The 21,217-nt window shown below is 35.0% G+C and overlaps 1 protein-coding gene across 2 annotated transcripts in view; it reads left to right on the forward strand.

Moving 5' to 3' along the window:
- The window catches only part of ATP6V1H (ATPase H+ transporting V1 subunit H), a 124,061-nt gene that overhangs the window by 53,268 nt on the left and 49,576 nt on the right, over positions 1-21,217 (forward strand). For both annotated transcript variants that reach the window (XM_028118978.2, XM_028118977.2), the window contains 2 exons: positions 13,544-13,722; positions 16,342-16,467. In XM_028118978.2, the coding sequence (XP_027974779.1) occupies positions 13,544-13,722; positions 16,342-16,467 (305 nt within the window). The remainder of the gene's footprint in view (positions 1-13,543; positions 13,723-16,341; positions 16,468-21,217) is intronic.

A 21,217-nucleotide genomic window follows, 5' to 3' on the forward strand; every position in this document is an offset into this window, starting at 1 on the left:
TGGTCTTCTCATTTTATGAATGGGGATACTGAGACAGAGAAGGCACATTGCTGATAGACATACAAATCCAAGTTATTGGCTTCACAGTCTGTTTTTAACTATTATTTACTCTTATGCTTTCTTTAAATAAACAAGAGCAAATCAAAACTAAAAAGTAGTATAGATGTATTGCAAAAATTTAAATGGCATAGACCTCACATTTGCCAAACATAGTCACTAACATGTTTCAGATTTTTCTAAGCACGTAGAGATAAATATATAAATAGGTATGTAATTTTGTATTTAAAAATAAAATGACGTCATGTTATAAATACTGTTCCATAACTTTATTCTTAACAATCTATAATGAATATGCGTTCGTTTTCATATATGTGGGTCTTCAGTAATTTTTTAAATGTCTGTATTCTACTGTGTTGATGTGAAGTGGTTTCTTTAACCAGTGTCCTGTTGATGGGCATGTGGGGTGTTTTCAGTTTTTTCTACATGTCTGCCCACTTTGATGAATATTTCTGTTGGGATATAGTTCTATAGGTGTAATTGCTGAATCAAGTAATAAACTTTTACAGTTTTGATAGGTAACACCAAATCACCTTTCATAAATGTGCAAGTTTACATTTCCATCAGCTACATGTTGAAAGTACATGCTTTTCCTTTCTTCCACTTGGCATTTCTTTAATTGTTGCAAAAGATGAGCTGAAAAGTGAAATCATTATTTTAAATTTGTATTCTCTTAATAATGAATGAAGCTGAGCATTGTTTAATAGCTTTATCAGCTATTTCTATTCTACCTATAAATTGCTTACTCATAGCATTTGTCACCTTTAAAATTTTTAAATTTAGTGTGTAGGAACTCTTTTCTAGGTGTTTGTAGTTAATAGTATTAATAACTAATGTTTATGGAGAGCTTATCCAGTGTCAGGCACTGTTCTAATTGCTTTAAATGTGTTACTCATTTAATCTCCCAAGAACTCCATGTAATGGGCGTTAGGCCACAAGAGGTTAAGTGATTTGCCAAAATAGCTAGGAAGTGGCAGAGCAGGAATTCAGTCTCAGGCAGTATGACTCATGCTCTTAACCATCATGCTAACCTGTCTTTGATGCTGAGAATAATAACTGTTGTAACTTATTGAATGATTTTCATGCATTGCCTTATTTAATCTTTGTGATCATCCACTAGGTTCTACCATTATTTTTATTTTATAGATGAGGAAACCAAGATTTGTAGATTGATTCCTCAGTTAGTCATCTCCTTTGTTTCTTTTCTTGGTACATTTTCTCAGGAATCTTAAGAGTGGCATTAAAAGGGAGGGAAACCATGAAAAGGAGAACTGTAGGTCCTGTGAGAAAGGAATTCAGATTCCTTACTTGAAAATACATTCTTTTTCACGTAGAAATTGTTCTGTGGCCCTTAAGAAGTTTACTCTTAAGAAACAGGTTAATGTGGTACCTCCTATGCCTCACCATATTGGCTCTGCCATTAGGTTTTCTAGCAAACTGTCTATGTGAATTGTCAAGGTAAATTTCAGTTTAGTCCAGATAAGGTAATAATCAGTTCTTAAATCAGAGTAGATTGTATTAATGAGACTCTACCTTGAAGTATTTTAGTAGCTAAGTTGAATGAACTTTTTTTTCTACTTGAGTGTTTCATTATCCATATTCTTATTTATTTAGTAAAGATGAACAATTCTAGAATTAGGATCTCCCAACAGTCTCCTTTCAGTGCTAGAGCTCGTTTAATTCACAAAAGCCAAGTTTTGAGTCCCTTTTATATTCCAGCCATTATGCTAATCAACAGGGAACACAGATGCTTGAGATACAGCTTGACACTGAAAGGCTTGTAGTTTAGTGAAGACAGAATATGTAAGTAAATAATGTCACTTCAATGGAGCACTAAGTAATGTACAAGAGGAAAAATAATATAAAAGAGGTGGAGGGTAAGAATGGGGGGCTTAAGGAGAAGCTTTGGAGAGAAGGCTCCAAGAGATTTTGGAAGGATGCCTGGGAGTGTTTTAGTACAGAAGTGCAGAGAGGTTGATAAATGTTAACAAATAAAGATGCTGACTTCTGGAATTGTCAGTAATTTTTCTTGTAGATTGATTATTGCCCCCTGCTTAAGGGAGTAAATGGAGCACATAAGTCTGGCGCTTGAAGATACAATCCTGATTTGTGACCATTTGCTTTCTGAAGGAACAGACGTGCTCTGTAAAATGGAGCATTTGTTTTGCTGATCTGTATTACCCTTCTGGGCATTGAACTGGTGGGGCCAACACAAATCCTTCAGCCATCCTGTCACTGAGTCACCCTAAGGTATATTCATACTCTGGGGCATTACCCACTGAAGCCCAGTGCATCGGAACAAGGCTCTGTCAGATCTGCTTGTGCTACTTTATTGTATGCTGTGCCTACTGTGATGGACATGAGGCAGAGCTGATTGCATTTCTAAACTCTATTCATTATGGTTGAATATGGATTATATTTATTTATTTATTTAATTATTATTTTTAATTTATTATGTTAGTCACCATACAATACATCATTAGTTTTTGATGTGGTGATCCACGATCCATTATTTTCATATAACACCCAGTGCTCCATGCAGTACATGCCCTCCTTAATACCCATCACCAGCCTAACCCATCCCCCCACCAACCCCCCAAACCCGGTTTGCTTTTCAGAGTCCATAGTCTCTCATGGTTCATCTGTCCCTCCGATTTTTTCCCCCTTCATTTTTCCCTTCCTTCTCCTAATGTCCTCCATGCTATTCCTTATGTTCTACAAATAAGTGAAACCACGTGATAATTGACTTTCTCTGCTTGACTTATTTCACTTAGCATAATCTCCTCCAGTCCCATCTATGTTGATGTAAAAGTTGGGTATTCACCCTTTCTGATGGCTGAGTAATATTCCATTGTATATATGGACCACATCTTCTTTATCCATTCATCTGTTGAAGGTCATCTCGGCTCTTTCCACTGTTTGGCTATTGCGGACATTGCTGCTATGAACATTGGGGTGCATATGGCCCTTCTTTTCACTACATCTGTGTCTTTGGGGTAAATACCCAGGAGTGCAATTGCTGGGTCATAGGGTAGCTCTATTTTTAATTTTTTGAGGCACCTCCACACTGTTTTCCAAAGAGGCTGTACCAACTTGCATTCCCACCAACAGTGTAAGAGAGTTCCCTTTTCTCCACAATCCCTCCAGCATTTGTTGTTTCTTTCCCTGTCCATTTTTGCCATTCTAACTGGTGTAAGGTGGTATCTCAATGTGGTTTTGATTTGAATTTCCCTGATGGCTAATGATGATGAACATTTTTTCATGTGTCTGTTAGCCATTTGTATGTCTTCTGCAGAGAAGTGTCTTTTCATGTTTTCTGCCCATTTTTTGACTTGATTATTTGTTGTTTGGGTATAAAGAACTTCTCAAACTCAACACCCAAACAACGGATTATATCTTTTCAACTCAGTGTATTTATTTTCTGAAGGCTTAAAGCTCCTATTTGATTTGTCTTTGTTTTGAGTTTCTCCCTTATTTCTCTTCCTTTCTATACTGTGGTAGTTACAGGAGCCTTTATTTTATTAAAACTTCCTGTTCCAAATTAAGCACCTGTCATTAAGAAAATGGAAAAAAATTTGATCTTTTTCCTGTTTATGAAAATAATATGGTCTTATGGTTAAAAAAAAGATACTTGGAAGAATATTAAGAAAAAGTATGAAAATTAAATATAGTCTCACTCCTAGATATGGAAGCCTATTGATATTTTAATACCTGTAATTTATGATCTTTGTTCTCTTTCTACATTGGGTATCAACTCTGGATGAATTGTAGTGGGCACTGAAAACCTGAATGGTTAAGAGGGAGTCTGTATTATCATCTCTTTACAATTTGGGCAGATCATGCTTGGTGTCAATTTCTACAAAGAGTGTGCACTGAGGTTGGTGGTAGTGTGTGCGCCCAGCATGCACAGTGAAGGTCATGTTCAATGGGTTCTTGAGCTGGTTTCTGTGCCTTTGGCAAGTTGGCTTAGCCTCTCCATGCTTCAGGTTTGTTTATGTGTCTGGTGAGAGTAATATCAACAATCTTAAGTCCCTCATTGGGCTTTATGCTCATATGTTATTGTCCTTTGAAAAAATAAATGTGGGCTAAATGAATACTTGGCACATAGTAGGCCCTCAATAAGTATACATATCTGTGACTGAGTAGAAAGAGTAGGGTAGTGGTATTGAATTGACTGATATTTTTATTGGTTTCTTTATTAACTGAGTTAAATTCCTTTTTAAATTTTTCGCTGCTTTGCTTCGTTCCCATATTTTAAAGTATGATAATAAAATTCTATGATAGAATGTCTGCTTGCAGCTACTTCTGCATTGAGAATGAACTTACCCGAGAGTGTCCTACTCTAGTTTTCATGAGTATCTTAAGGTTACTGATATGTTAGAATTTTATTAAAATAATCCACTTAACAAAACTTAGTGTGGAAAGCAAGGCTACAAGGAGAGAGTCCCTGTTTTCTGTTAGTGCATGGACTTTTGTCTAAATTGGAAACTAAAGTTAGGAAAACTCCATTTTCCTAACTTGTCATGAAAACTCTCTTTAGAAAATGAGATATATTTGGTAATTGCTAAATTGCTCGGAAAGTTGGTTACCCTCAGCTCAATGTCTTTGCAATAGATTATCCTAGAAAGATGACTTGGATCATTATTATTATTATTATTCTTTGTATGACTTTCAACAGTTGTCTAAGTAATTAACTTGCAAATGAATAGTATTTTTCAGTTTTTACCTACTTATTCTCTTTTGTGTGTTATATTTTTTAAGTTCAAATGTTTATTGTTCTAAATGTTGATGATTGTAAACATTTACCAAAAGTTATTTCTTCCGATAATTTGATAATAAGGTAACTTGTTTTTTTAAGGTAAGGTATAGGTGTGGGAGAGAGAGCTGCTGTAACAGTCAGAGTCTTATTTTAGCCCTTCTGTTGTTTGAAAGAATAGATCTCTACACTTTTAACTTTTTTCCTTCAGTTTTCATAAGTTTACACTTTTTAAAAAAGATTTTACTTATTTTAGAGAAAGAGCATGAGTGGAGGGAGGGGCAGAGGGATAGGGAGAAGCAGACTCCCCACTGAGCAGGGAGCCCGATGTGGGCCTTGATTCCAGGACCCTGAGAACATGACCTGAGCCAAAGGCAGATGCTTAACCCACTGAGCCACCTGGGTGCCCCAATAAACTTACATTTTCTAATAAGTATTATTTAGATAATATAGTAAGTTCTGTGAGTTTCTAGTGAGAAATCAATTACTAGTAATTTATAGTAATGGGCTGAGATTTAATCTAAAGCTCAGTATAAGCTGCCTTAAATATAATATATATGGTCACTTTTGGTATCTGAGCTTCCCACAAACCCTGCTTAGTATTTTGCTCCTGCCTAGTTCCTCTTCCCTCTCATTGGTTTTCATTTTAGATCATTATTATTGTAAAATAAAAGGGTCATTGGAAGCAGGGATCTCTAATATTGCTGTATCGTAGAAGAGAGGTGTTAGTTGATATTAATTGAATCCTACCTTTGAGATCCTCCCTCTGTCTCCTTATCCCTTTCCTTCTCCCATCTACTCTCTCTGTCTGTTTCATGGATTATCTATTCATCTGTCAGATGTTTACTAAAGACCAATTATGTAACAGGCAATGTGTTAGTTACTGAGCAAATGGAAGAATGAATAAGATAAGATACTTTTTCTCAGGATTTTGTATTGTGTTTAAATGCTTGTCTTTAGGAGCCCCTGGGTGGCTCAGTTGGTTAAGTGGCTGCCTTCAACTCAGGTCATGATCCCCAGTCTTGGGATTGAGCATTGGGCTTCCCTGCTCAGCGAGAACACTGCTTCTCCCTCTGCCCCTCCCCACCGCTCATGCATGCGTGCTCTCTCTCTCATATAAATAAATAAAATCTCTAAAAAAAATGCTTGTCTTCATGCAGTGACTTCATGAAGTCACCATGAAGAAGGTTTACAATGTAAAAAGCTCATAAAGTCCCAAAGTACTAGGGAGCCAGACTGAGGTTCTTAGGGTTTTTTTCTTTTCTTTTTTTTTTTTTTTGACCTGATTTGGAAGTTCTCTAGTTGATTATTTACTTTATATGGAAATTTAAGAAGTACAATAGTATAGCTCTTTTCTGATTTTCCTTTCAGTATGGTGTATTAGAAAGAGTGTACGCTCTGGATTGGATAAGATGCAGGTGTGAATTCGGTGCTAGTTTGTTGAGAGGGTGGCCTGAACTCTTAGAGTGAATTTCTCCATCTGTGAAAGGTGGTTAGGAATACTTAACTCACTTCAAGATTAGGTAAGGATTCAGTGAGATAGTAGGAGCCTGGCAATAGTAAATATACAATCTGTGCCTTTTCTCTCCAGAAAAGCAGAGAATGATAGCAGTTTGCCTCTTTAAATCCCGTATCTCTGTAAATTGCATTCTTGCTTGGTGTTGAACATAGGAAAAGATCCAATGCTGACCTGTTTGATTTAGAAGAGGCGGCATGAATATTTTACTAATATTTAACAAGATTTAAAAACCTTTTTTAAACTTTATTTACAGTTTCAGTTTGTACCCACAGCACATAGAACTAATTATTAGGCTAATTTCTGGGCATCTGTTATCTAATTTGGATTTCAGATTATGTAAAATAGACTCAATCTCTTGGCAGGAATATTAGTTTTTTAGACCCTGCTGTGCTAAATCTGGGACAGTACAGTCATTATGGGAATATTCTAAGGGCTGAAAATCAGAAGAATGTCTTTAGATATCCACAACTTTAATGTATGCAACTGAGTTAAAATTAAGTCATTAGTAATGACATAGTAAAGCCATTTGACTTAGACCATCAATAGGTGAAAAAATGATGTGTCCTTTTTTTCTTTATCATTCTCAAATTCTGTAACTGTTAAATGAGCTTCACTGATGAGGTTGTTTAAGGATGGTCTAGTCATGTATTTTTTCCCACATCTTGAAACTTAGGAAGGAAATTTTTGTGCTGAAGACTTTAGGAAGCTTGCTGAGCTGCTGTGAGCTGAAAAAATTGCTATTTTTTTTTTTCCATTTGGCTTGGTGAATTTTATTTTTGAAAATGTCAGTCTCACTTATTCATAGCAGGTGCTGGACTCCAGGTCTCTGCAAATGTTATTCTATTGGTTAAATGATTTGTCAATCTTTAGGTCCTAAAATAAATTAGTATGTTTTGAGTCTGTGACTGAGAAAGACATTGAAGATCATATTTGTTGTCTAGAGTTTTACATCTTTTTTTAAAAATTTTTTATTGTTATGTTAATCATTAGTTTTTGATGTAGTGTTCCATTATTAGAGTTTTACATCTGTTGTGAGTTTTATTTCCCTTTTTGGCTGTGCTTAGTCAAGAGCCTACGTAATATGTCAGATAATAAGATAAATTATATTTTTACAACTCAGTGTTTTCAAAAGAAATACCACCAAATTGGACTTGGATTTTTATTGGCTGTATTAGTCATAATGTTTAATTTACACCCCCACACACGAACACATAGACACAGACCTGCACATACCCACATCTTCCTGTGTGGGCGGTTTATAGTCGTCCGCCCTTCAGAGAGGTCCACCTCGTTTGAGTGTGTAGGTGCTGTTTTGCCTACTGCTTTAGCATGGAAGTATTGCTATCAAGAAATTTTATTCCCAAGTCTCTATACCTTATTCCTTGTTTCAGAGATGTATCTGTCTTGCTCATTAAGTACCAGGTTTGAGTGGGGTATAGTAAGACTGAGACAATTTTTAATCTTGGGGTGAGTGTTTATACAGTGGTACTTCAAGTGTGGTGTGCATGTCAGTGCAGTGCTGTGAACTGTTGGTTAGAAGCCTGCAGTGGTAAGTATAGAAAGTAAGAATAAGCAGTTAGAAGCTTACAGTAACTTGACAGAATAGTTGCATACCTGTCAAATTTAATAATATAAAATTTGAGCTTATATTTGCATGTGTTTTAAAATGCATTTTTCTAGAAAGTCATTTTTATTGTATTTTATAAAAGTATTTGTTCATGACTGATTGGAAGTTAAAAAACAAACACAACTGGTCTTCACAGATGTTTTGAGAAGTCCTGTTTTAACGTATAATTTCACAAGGCTAGCAGTTCTGGTGAAGCAAAGAGCTGAATTGTCATGTGATTCCTCTGTGCTTTTAGGGAAATCAAGATTTCTGCACCGTTACTTGGACAAAGACAAAAATGATATTTATACTTTTGATTTTGTTGAGGTGAAGATGCCATTGAGTTTTAGGGCCTTTAAAGAGTACACTGCTGCTGGATTATCTAGGTTTGTTTTTGGCAAATTCAGTTTCTTAAGTACTTTTCATAATCCATTCAATCCTTTTCATTCTTTATAATGAAATGGAAAGATGAAATTGAAACGTGTTTTGAAGGGAAAATTATAAGGCTCATTGACTGATTTAATATAGGGTTGAAGAAAAGGGGAGAATCAAGTATGACTAAGTTTTAGAGTACTATTATTTTGGAGAATTAAGAGGTGAGGTGGTTTTTAGAAGAATAAAATAGTGGTGTTCTGTGTTAGTTATTATATTGATTGTGTTTGAGGTTAGAGTTGAAATCACTAGTTATGATAATACCTCAAATATGAAGTTTAATTCTCTAGTCAACAAATACATAGTGAAAATAACAAAGGATCATATGAGCAAAAGAGTTTTGATATGTTTCTAAAGTTAGAAGAGAGAGTAGTAAGAAAAATAACTTGAAAAAGTAATAGAAAATTTAGTAAAGTAATAGGTAAAGTCCAAAGCAAAGGAAGAGGGAAGAGTATCAGAATGGGAGAGGGTATCAGAATTTAGGGCTCCCCACAGCATAAGGTCTTTAATTGAATTTCATTATGGTCAGGGAACATATCCTAAGTTTCAATTCTTGGAAATTTGAGACTTGTTTTATAGCTAATCATATGGTCTGTCATGGTGAATGTACCATGTGTGCTTTAAAAGAATGTGTAAAAAAATAAAAAAATGTGTATTTTGCAGATGTATAGTGTTCTATAAAATGTCAATTAAATCAGGGTGGTTGATAATGCTTTTTAGATCCTCAGTGATACTGATTTTTTGTTTAGTGGTTCTATCAGTTGCTGAGAGCAGGGGTTGTTAAAATCTCCAGCTGTTATTTATGGATTTGTCTGTTTTGCCCTTGAGTTCTGCCAATTTTTGCTTTATGTATTTTGAAGCTCTGTTATTAATACATTCGTATATGTTTTCCTGGTGAACTGACCTTTGAATCTTTGTGAGATGTCTGTTATTATTTGTGGTGTTTTTTGCCTTGATACCTACTTTATTTGAAATTAATATAGACATGCCAGCTTTCTTTCCTTTTCTTTTCTTTTTTTTTTTTTTTGGACATGCCAGCTTTCTTATGCTTATGGTTTTCAACCTATCTATGTCTTATGTCTTATATTTAAAGTTTGTCCCTTTTAGACAACATATATTTGAGTCTTGAATTTTTATCCTAATAATCTCTGCCTTTTAACTGGAGTGTTCAGTCTATTGGCATTTAAGGTAATTATTGGTATAGTTGAATTTAGGTCTAGCATTTTATTGTTTGTTTTTTGTTCGTCGTACCTGTTTTTTGTTCTTGCATTCTTGCCTTCTCTTGAGTTTATTGAATCCTTTTTCAAATTTCATTTTAATTTTTCTGTAGACCTTTTAACTGTTCTTTGTGGTGCTTTATTTCTCAGAGCTTGTTCTGATGTCACAATATATACATCCTTAACTTTTCCCATTAAAGTGAGTATTTTACTCTTTAATGTAAAACGTAAGAGCTTGTAATCACATAGGTCTCTTCTCTCTTTAACTCTATAGCTATCATGTAAATATATGTACATATATAAAAAAGCCCTATAATACAGTTTTTAACTTTTCCTTTTAACAGTCTTATTTGTATTGTGAAAGTGAAGAGGGAAAAATCATCTTTTATATTTATTCAGCTGTTTACCATATCTGCAGTTCTTTTTTTCCTGAAGATTCATCTTTCCATTTGATGGTGTCATTTTCTGCCACCTGAAAAATTTCCTTTAGCTCAGGGCTCATCAGTCTGTAATAGCTCATGAGGCAAATCTGGCCCACCACTGGTTTTTATAAGTAAAGCTTTGTTGGAACACTGTTATGCTTATTTCTTTTTGTTTTTTTATTTTGTATGCCTGCTTTTGCACTGTAATGGCAGAGTTGAATAGCTGTGATAGAGACCTCAACACCTAAAATATTTACTATTTGGCTCTTAGAAAGTTTGCCCACCCATGCTTTAGCATGTCTTCTACCACAGGTCTGCTGGTGACCAGTTATCTTAATTTCATTATCTAAAAATTGTTTACCTTTATTTTTTAAAAAATTGACATATAATTGACATATAACATTTTATTAGTTTCAGGTGTGCAACATAATGATTTGATATTTGTATATATTGTGGAATGATCGCCACAATAAGTCTCATTAATAATTAACATCCATCACCACACATAGTTTCAATTTTTTTTCTTGTGATGAGAACTTTTAAAATCTACTTTCTGTCACCTTTCAGGAATACATGTGGTATTATTAACTATAGTCATCATCATGCTGTATATTATATCCCCAGACTTACTTACTTTATTTTATCTTTTTACAGATTTTATTTATTTATTTGACAGAGAGAGAGAGAGAGAACACACGCAGAAGCAGGGGGAGTGGCAGGCAGAGGGAGAGGGAGAAGGAGGCTCTCCCCCGAGCAGAGAGCCCGACGTGGGGTAGATGCCCAACTGACTAAGCCACCCAGGCATTCCAGGACTTACTTATTTTATAACTGGAAATTTGTACCTTTTAATGCCCTTCACTTAGTTTGCTTCCCCTCCCCCCCACTGCATCTGGCAACCACCAATCTGTTTTCTATGTCTTTGAGTTTGGGGTTTTTAAATTTTAGTTTTTTTTAAGCTTCTGCATATAAGTGTGATCATACAGTGTTTGTCTTTCTCTGACATTTCACTTAGCATAATGCCCTGAAAGTCTATCCATGTTGTCACAAATGGCAGTATTTTCTTTTTTTTAATGGCTGGATAATATTCCATTGTGTATAAATACTCATATACCCCCATTTTCTTTATCCAGTCATCGTTCGATGGACAGTTAGATTATTCCCATACTTTGGCTATTGTGAATAATGTTATAATAAACATGGGAATGCAGATAATCTCTTTATACTCTGTTTTCATTTTCTTTGGATAAATACCTAGAAGTGGAATGGCTGGAGCATATGGTAGCTCTATTTTTAATGTTTTGAGGAACCTTCATAGTGTTTTCCAGAGTGGCTGTACCAGTTTGCATTCTCAACAGTGCACAACTGTGCACTTTTCTCCATAACCTTGACAACACCTGTTATCTTTTGTTTTTTGATAATAGCCATCCTAACATATGTGGGGTAATATTGTAGTTTTGATTTGTATTTCTCAGATGACAGGATATTAATGTTAAATGACATTCTTATGTACCTGTTGGTCATTTGTATGTCTTCTTTGAAAAAATGTTCAGATACTCTGCCCATTTTTAAATCATTTTGTTGTTGCTGTTATTGAGTTGTATGAATTCTTCATATGTTAACCCCTTGTCAGATACATGCTTTGCAAATATTTTCTCCCATCCCATAGGATACCTTTTCATTTTGTTTATTGTTGTTGTTGTTTTTTTCCTGTGCAGAAGCTTTTAAATGTAGTGGATCTAGGAGACTGTGTAGAAGCTTTTTAGTTTGATGTTGCCCCACTTGTTGATTTTTGCTTTTGTTGCCTGTGCTTTGGTGTCATATATAAAAGATCATTGCCAAGACCAAGGTCAGGGAGCTTTTCCCTATGTTTTCTTTTAGGAATTTGACAGCTTCAAATCTTATGGTTAAGTCTTTAATCCATTTTGAGTTAATTTTTGTGTGTAGTGTAAAATAGGGCTCCAATTTCATTTTTTTGCATGTGGTTATCCTGTTTTCCTAACACTGTTGAAAAGACTATCCTTTCCACATTGAGTATTCTTGGCTCCCTTGTCAAATATTAGTTGACTGTATATGTGGGGTTTTTTATTGGGTTCTCTATTCTGTTCACTTAGTCTGTGTGTCTATTTTATGCCACTGCCACACTGTTTTGATTAATATAGCTTTGTAGTTTAGTTAAATCAGGAAGTGTCATGCCTCCAGCTTTTTTGTTCTTTCTCAAGACTGCTTTGGCTGTTCAGGGTCCTTCATGGTGCCACACAAATTTTAGGATTGTTTTTTCTACTCCTGTGAAAAATGCCATTGGAATTTTGGTGTAGGGATTGATCTCACTGATTTCCATATGCTAAGTTAAATCTCTTTCTGTGTTTATTTAGTGTAATTATTAGAAATATAATTTGCTTACAAAAATAAATTTAAAAATTTCATATTTTGGTATAGTTGACTTGGAATTGTTATTATAGGATTTTTTTTGGTGTGGTTGAGGGTAGGCATTTGACAGGTCTTACCATCTTGGTGAAAGTAGCTTTCTTGAGAGCTTGTTTTTGTCCCTAAGCCTGAGTATGGTCTTTGCTTAGAAATACTGGTCAATTCAATGAAGGGTTTATTTGTATAAATACAGTTGTACAATGTAGGGGTAAGAGTGCTGACCCCCTGTGCTGTTGAAAAATCCATGCATAACTTTGGACTCCCCCAAAACTTAGCTATGAATAGCCTCCTGTTTACTGGAAGCCTTACCGATAAAATAAATGTGGAGTAATACATATTTTGTATGTTATATGTATTATATATTCTTACAGTAAAGTAAGCTAGAAAGAAGAAAATGTTAAGGAAATCATAAGGAAGAGAAAATACATTTCCAGTACTATACTGTAATTATTGAAAACATCCTCATATAAGTGGACCTGCACAGGACAAACTTGTGTTGTTGAGGGTCAAGTGTGTTTAGAATTCCTTTGCTCTTTTCATTAAGTACTCTTATAAATAGAAAAATCACAGAAGAAAACTAGGGTATTTTCCAGGATGTCACAAAACTTTTCTGATAATTGTTCAAGCAAGGTAGTTTTTTTTTTTATTACTGCCCTTTGTGCCTTTTAGGTTGATTGGAAGGGAGAAAAGGATGACTGACTGAGAACCTCTAGTAGATATACTTTAAGAAACACTCTTAGTATCCTAGGTACTCTAGGTGGCTAATGAACAAACGGAGAGTTCACTGGGAACTCTCAGGAGCTCAGGAGCAGGACTGTGAGAAAGGCTTTGATGGATTTAATTGTAAACATGTTCAGTGTTTTGAGGCTTGTCCAGGTAGTTTAAAATGTTTGGTTAAGCCAGGAAGTAAGCAAGGAATCAGAAGTACGCTTCTGTTATGGGACAGGTGTGCAGGAAAGAAGTAAGGGTCTGTAATTTGGTCATTGTATAAAGGAGATAGTTAACTTGAGAACAGAGGAGGAGGAAAGAGGGTGCAAGAGAAAGTTCAGGGATCTGAGAATATCACATATAAGAAATTACACAGTTTGTTCATGTCTTTTTCTAACTCAGAACTTTCTAGAAAAATCAACTGAAAGAGAAACTCGCCAGGAATATGCTCTGGCTATGATTCAATGCAAAGTTCTGAAACAGTTGGAGAACTTGGAACAGCAGAAGTACGATGATGAAGATATCAGTGAAGATATAAAATTTCTTTTGGAAAAACTTGGTGAGAGTGTCCAAGATCTTAGGTATGTAATTTTTAAAATTCTCACAGGCTGGATATATTGGGCCTTGTTTGACTTTCCTAGTATTTTAAGAAAGTCTAAATTTGTTACTAACCATAAACTCAAAAGATTTCACTAAAACATTATGTTTTCTGTTAAGAATTAGGGGATATGGGGAAAAAAAACCCACAACAGAACTGGCTCATCATTATGGCAACAGTTGGTTATAGCTGTGTGTTATCTGTTCTCTCTTGGGGAGATTCCCACCATTCTCTTACCCGAAATCTGACTGGTTGTACTCCCACAGGATGTTGGTGTCATCCTAGAACCTCTTAAGAATCTCTCCCTAGTTTAGAATCTTTTTAAGCAGTACTGGTTGTTAATTTGTGGAGGAGGTTTGGCCATAAATGGAAAGAGTATATTTTTTTCCTGCTTTTGTGAAGTTCCTATTGGTATAATTTATTTTTTATTTTTTAGAGAGAGACAGGGCACACAGTGGGGGTGTGCGTGGGGGGGGTGTGGGGGTGGATGGGTGGGAGGGGCAGATGGAGAGGGAGAGAAAGAACCTCAAGCAGGCTCCATGCCCAGTGCAAGCCCAATGTGGCGCTTGATCTCATGACCCTGAGATCATGAACTGAGTGGAAATCAAGAGTTGGACGCCTAACCAACTGAGCCACCCAGGTGCCCCTGTTCATTTTTTATATTAAAAATGATGCAAATGATGTACAATGCAGTAAGAAAAAAAAGAAACCTTACGTAGTTCAGAAGGTATTTCATGCTTCTTCCACATAGTTGTCCCCAACCTCATTTCCTGTGTTTGCTTCCAAAAAAACCTAGCCCTGCTCCTCCAGCATGTGTGTGCATATGCACACACACATCAACACACACACAAATGGGGTTCTGTGTATTCTTCTGGACCTTGTTCTATTTCATAATATATTGGTGGTCTTTCCTATAAACCTATGTATTCTTAGATTTCAAACTATTGATACATCTTTAGAGGAGAATTACTATCTAGAAGTAGGTCTTTCTGTGTAGGCAGTTTGGGTTTGGGAGCCAGGCTGAGCCCAGTTTGAATTGTTTGGCTACTTTCTCCACGTGTGGCTGTGACAAGCTTCTTGATTTTTTAAAGTCTCAGTTTTCTTTTTGATAAAATAGCAATAACAATTCTAGCCTTGTAGGATTTGTTGTGAGTTTTCAAGTGTCCAGCAAATGCCTTCAGTGTGTAGTATGTGTTTCAGAAATGTAAATTTACCAGATTATTCAATGCAGCTCATAATCCCAAGGCCCAAATGCTTTTATGGAGAGAGATGTATCACTCACATCAGTGGTTTGTAATGGAGTTTTGTGGAGGGAGGAAAATGATTTTTGTCTTTCTATAATTTTAAATATGAATAGGTTGATTGTAATAAAGTAGTCCAGTCAGCAGTAGACTTGCAGTTTTTCTGTTTTATAAGTTCATTTTAAAAGAATTTATTATCAGTTCCCCTGTAATAATGATTTAAGATCTCTTTTAAAAATAAATAAGATTAGTGATACTTAGCTTTCTAAATTATTTAATCCATGTTAGCCAATTATTATTACTTATTGATTTTTCATGTTGAATTTGGTAATTTGAAAAATACTGCTGCTATTTACATTAAAGCTAATAGGGTGATGGGAGCAGGTGAAAGAACTGTGTCTCTGTTTTTGCTGTTATAGGTTTAGAATATTAATGTTAAATGATAATAGCTTGCTTCTTACACAGACTGGCCTTCCATTAAAGTAAATTACTTCTTTATTCAGCAGGACACTCTGTTCAACTTAACCAGCAAAATCCCGGTTATTCTGAATTACTAATTAGTATTGAAATGGCTAATTCTTTTTTAAGTTTTCACTTGAAAGGATGTCCAAGCATGTCCTGTCACTGTGTTTGTCCATTGGATAACAACATTAAACATTTTTTATATTATGAAACTTTGAATAATTGTTACTTGATACATAGTGAATGATTTTTGAATTAAATTGCGTTGCTGTTTGCTAAATGCAAAGAGGTGTTTTTGTTTTCAATTAATCTGTAATGTGTTAATTTAGTGAATTACCTCTGCAGTATATGTAATCACATTATGCAATATTATATCCATGTGTGTATTTTTATTTGCCTAATGTAGTATAGTGGTTTATGATATAGCATTAGAATATGCTATTTTATTTTATATTTAGGTAACATACTTTTATATAAGTTTACATTAATGTATTTAGCAGGCTGGCAAATACAGTATTTTAAGTGGCATGGTGGAAACTACTAGATTATCAGATATTTTGCTGGTATATGTTTATTTACTAGGATAAAGATTTGAAAGCAGGTACTCCTTTTAATATCTCATAATGAGCATTCAAATTGACAGGAGTATTGGACATTAGGACCTTGAATAAATTTCACATGATTTATGAAAAAAAAAGATTATTTAAGCTGTTTAAACTTTGTTTAGTGGTAGTTTGTTAATGTACAAAGGTTTGTCAGTCTTTGCGGTTAAATTATCAGTAAAGATTTTGTTTTTTATTCTGAGGTATAATTGACAAGGTAAAAATGTTTTATATTGCTTAATTTTTGAGTAACTCTTAAATTCTCCTAAACTTTGAATTCTTTAAAAATTTTTATAGCTCATTTGATGAATACAGTTCAGAACTTAAATCTGGGAGATTGGAGTGGAGTCCTGTGCACAAATCTGAGAAATTTTGGAGAGAAAATGCTGTGAGGTTAAATGAGAAGAATTATGAGCTCTTAAAGTAAGTTTTAAATTCTAGTTTACTAATCCCTGTTGTTCCACATTCTTGCCAACATGTTTCTGTTACTCTTTAAAAAATTTTAGCCATTTCATGATTTTAATTTGTATTTTCTTGCTTCCTTATGTGGTTGGATACCTTGTCATCTTCTTATTGGTTATTTGGATATATGTTTTTCCAGAATCGCCTGTTCAAGCATTTAAAAAAATTTGTTAGGGGCACCTGGGTGGCTCAGTAGGTTAAGCATCTGCCTTCAGCTCAGGACATGATCCAAGCATCCTGGGATCCAGCTGCATCCGCGTCTGGCTTCCTGCTCAGTGGGGAGCCCGCTTCTCTCTCTCCCATTTGTTCTTTCTCTCTCTCTCTCTCTCTCAAACAAATAAAGTCTTAAATTTTTTTTAAAAAAGATTTTATTTGTTTATTTCTTTGAAAGAGAGAGTGAGACAGTGAGAGAGAGAGTGCTCTTACGGGGGTGGGGGTGAGAAGAGGGTGGGGGTGAGAAGAGCACAGAGGGGTAGGGGGAGTGAGGGGAAAGAATCTTAAGCCCACTCCACACTGAGCTTGGAGCCTGATGCAGGGTTCAATCTCGAGACCCTGAGATCATGACCTGAGTCAAAACCAAGAGTCAGATACTTAACCGACCGAGCCACCCAGGCACCCCTAGGGCCTTTCAAAATAAGCATTGCCTCCCCTGGAATGAAAGAAAAACTTGAAAAAAAAAATTCTTTTACTGTCATTTTAACAAGGTATCAGAAGGAGGAGAAGAGGTGTATATATACACCTGCACAGTGAGCAGTTTTAAGCAGACCTGTCTCTGTTGTTTATACCTATTTTCCATGTATTACCATAAAGGATACATTATGTTTATTTAAACATTTGGCAGGCCAAAGTGTGAGTGGTTGATAGATGTTGGCCGGACTGATGGAGAATATATAGGGAATCTTTTCAGCATTGTTGTGCTACTTTGAGCTTTTAACAACAACATAATGAGCTTGAATGATGCCTTTTAAATCTAGTTTTTGGAAAACTTGAATATAACAGGGGAGTTTTTTTTTTTTTAACAAATTACTACTAAAGCATTACATGTTATTTTTATTATGATACACTTAAAGAGCCTTTTGAAGTGCATGTTCTGTTTTCTGTCATTAGGTTTTAAAATTTTATGGTTCCTTCAAATTACTCTTTACCTTCTTATGAGCTTTTGTGATTTTTCTAAATAACCAGAAGCAATGACATGTAGCACTTCAGTTTTAGAGAAATTTGAAGTCATTGTTCTTAGTTTCCATTCTTTTTTTAAGATTTTATTTATTTATTTATTTTACAGAAAGAAAGAGTGAGTGCATATATGTGAGCAGGGTGGGGGGAGGAGCACAAGAGGGACAAGTGACTCCATGTTGAGTGCGGAGCCTGACGTGGAGCTCGATCTCATGACTGTCAGATCATGACCTGAGCTGAAATCAAGTCAGACACTTAACTGACTGAGCCACCCAGGTGCCCCCTTAGTTTCCATTCTTATAAGTTATCTGTATGGGGATGATTGGCAAGGAGGGGCATGCTAGTACTGCCCTTCAAACTAGCTGATAAAATAGATACAGAAGAAGTCTTTATTCTGTTATTAAAAAAACAGTGAATACTAGCCTTCTTTTTATCTGAGGAGAACTGTACTTACATCAGGCTCTGACCTGTTTTTCCAGGTAATTCCAAACTTAGCAAGTATACAATGTAAGTTCATTTTTCCTTTATCAACTTTAGTATGATAGTATACAGAAAGTACTTTGCAATCTTGTATGTTATAATTTTGAAATAAGTATGTATTTTTTTTTCTTATTTAACTTTTGTTTTAATGGGTCTCAAAATTCTGTGACATTTTTGGTCAAGTTGTTTCCATTAAAAAGTACTGATTTTAAAAACTAATAACTTAAAACTGCCCCCCCACACACAAATGGTCCACAAAACATTCTCCTTTCCTTCTGAAGGTTTTACGATGTATTGTTATCATTAACCAGTCTTTTACTATTAAACTTAAGTGGCCAGTTGACACAAACAGTTCTGAGTATTTTGAATAAGGAAATATTCTGAAATATAAGAAACCACGCAGATGATAATTTAAGAGAAAAGCAAAAGCTGAGGGAGCAAACAAGTTTTTAAAACAGGAAAAACATTGTGAGAGAGAACAAGAGCAAATTAGTGGCGTGATCAGTCAGAATAATAATATAAATTCTATTTTGGATTTGAATAGACACTTTCCAAGATTACATTTCTAGCAAATGTCAGAGTCAGATTTCACATTTGGTCTAACTCCAAAGCTGTGATGTGTTGCTGTCTTGATCCCATTGGAGTGTCTGACAGAATCTCAGCTTGTGGTTAATGTGGTGTTAGAGATTTGGCTTTTGATTGATGAATCTATTGTTGACTTAACAACTATATTCAAAGATGAGTTGGAGGGAGCTCTTCTTTGCTTACCACAGAATCTCTTTTTTTGAACCTATTCTTTTGAAAATTTTCATTGATGACTTGAATATAGAAATGGAAAGCATGCTCAGTTTACAGATAATAATACAAAAATATTTTCATTGTTGATGAACATATTCAGTGGGCTAAATGGCCCGAAGGGATGGCCATTAAAATCATTTCTGTATTTTCTAGATTTGATTAGAAACTCTCTGTAATTCCTTCACCATTTTTTTGAGTCTAAGACTATATTTTTTCAAATGTTAATGGAGAACTTGTTAAAATGCATATTCTAGCTCAGTAGGTCCAGGGTTGGGTCTGTGATTCAGCATTTCTAAGCTGATACCAATGCTGCAGGTTTGCAGAGCATATTTTGAGTATCAAGGATCTCAGCCATATGGAGAATGGCTCAGGTCACTGAATGTGGTTTAAGGCAGGCATTGCTAAACTTTTTCTGTAAAGGCCCAGAAAGTAAACAGTGGAGGCTTTGTGAGCCATTCGGTCTCTGTCACAATTACTGAACTCGGTACTATAGTGCTAAGGCAACTGTGGACAGTGTGTAAACTAACGAGTGTGATTGTGTTCCAATAAAACTTTATGTACAAAAACAGGAAGTTGCTGGGTTTGAACTTCAGCTGTAATTTGCTGGCTTCTGGTTTCAGGTATTCAGAACAAATATTCTGTTCTGCTTTTAAGGAAACTTATGTCAATATTTTCTTATTTCCTAAAATGATATTGTAATAAAATTTCAAAATAATAAAAATAACATCAAAGTACTTTAATCTTTTGAAATTATTAAAATGTTTCAGTTGAATCAAACATAATTTTAGAATACTTTGCAAGTTGGTTTTTTAAAAAGAGCAAGTTTGAAATTAAAAAAATAAATGTATGGGAGATTGAATATATGTCTTGCTTTTTCTTTGTGGATTTTCATTGCTTGAGTTGAATGAATTGCCATCATGCTGCAGTTGTGCTTAGCGTGGACTAGAGTCAACAGGTATTGATTCAAATCTGTTTCAACATTTGTTGTGTCTGTAGGCAGATGATGTAACTTCTCTGGGTCTTATTTCCTCATTTATGGGTTCTTGTTGTGAGGTATATATTTACACCAAGTTTGGAACCTTTATGTGTATACTAAATCCTCATCTTTTCAATTATTTGGAAGTGCAGATATCTCAGTTAGTCTGGGAGATAAAAGGCATGTAATAACTTCCTAATGAAGTAAATTCCCTGATTGACAGTTAGGTTTTTTATTAGTGTTTCCTGTTGTTTATATAGAGTTAGATATTTGACATGCTGAGATGATGATAGAAAAAGGTAGGCAGAGAAATGTTGAGCCACACTCTTAGGAGACGTTACCAAATAAATGGGATACAGAAACTAAAGTACACAAGCTTCATAGACTTGCACAGATTTTGAACAAAGTAGAGTTTTATTTATTTTTAGTATTTTAAGTATTTAAGTATTTGTTTTAATGCAAATGATATGAGCAAAGATCATTGTGATTCAAGTTGTTTTCCAGTATAGATCTTAAGAAATAAGATTTGTATTTTGTAATTGAACAGTTTGTATGCAAAAAGACAATTACATGGTTTCAAAAATTTTTTTATGTTAAATATTTTAAATTTAAATTTTAAACTTTAAATTCGCAATTCTATAGTTTGGCTTTTGTGGACATTGGGGTGCAGGTACCCCTTTGGATCAATACATTTGTATCTTTGGGGTAAATACCTAGTAGTGCAATGGCTGGGTCATAGGGTAGCTCTATTTTTAACTTCTTAAAGAACCTCCATACTGTTTTCCAGAGTGGCTGTGCCAGCTTGCATTCCCAGTTCCCTCCACATCCTCAATAACACTTGTTTCCTGACTTGTCAATTTTAGCCATTCTGACTGAGTGAGGTGGTATCTCATTTTGGGTTTTGATTTGTATTTCTCTGATGCCAAGCGATATCCATCCACAGATGAATGAATGGTTAAAGAAGATGTCATGTATGTGTACACACACACACACACACACACACACACACAATAGAATATTACTCAGCCATCAGAAAGGATGAATACTTAACCATTTATATCAATGTGGATGGAACTGGAGGGTATTATGCTGAGCAAAATAAGTCAATGAGAGAAAGAATGGTTTCTTTCACTCATATGGTTTCACTCATACATGGAATATAAGAAACATTACAGAGGATCATAGGGGAAGGGAGGGAAAACTGAATGGGAAGTCATCAGAGAGGGAGACAAACCATGAGAGACTTTTAACTATAGGAAACAAACTGAGGGTTGCTGGAGGGGA

Source organism: Eumetopias jubatus, unplaced genomic scaffold (assembly GCF_037043125.1).
Source record: "Eumetopias jubatus isolate StellerSeaLion01/CBP00866 unplaced genomic scaffold, mEumJub1_p1.0 scaffold_4, whole genome shotgun sequence".
NCBI lineage: Eukaryota > Metazoa > Chordata > Mammalia > Carnivora > Otariidae > Eumetopias > Eumetopias jubatus.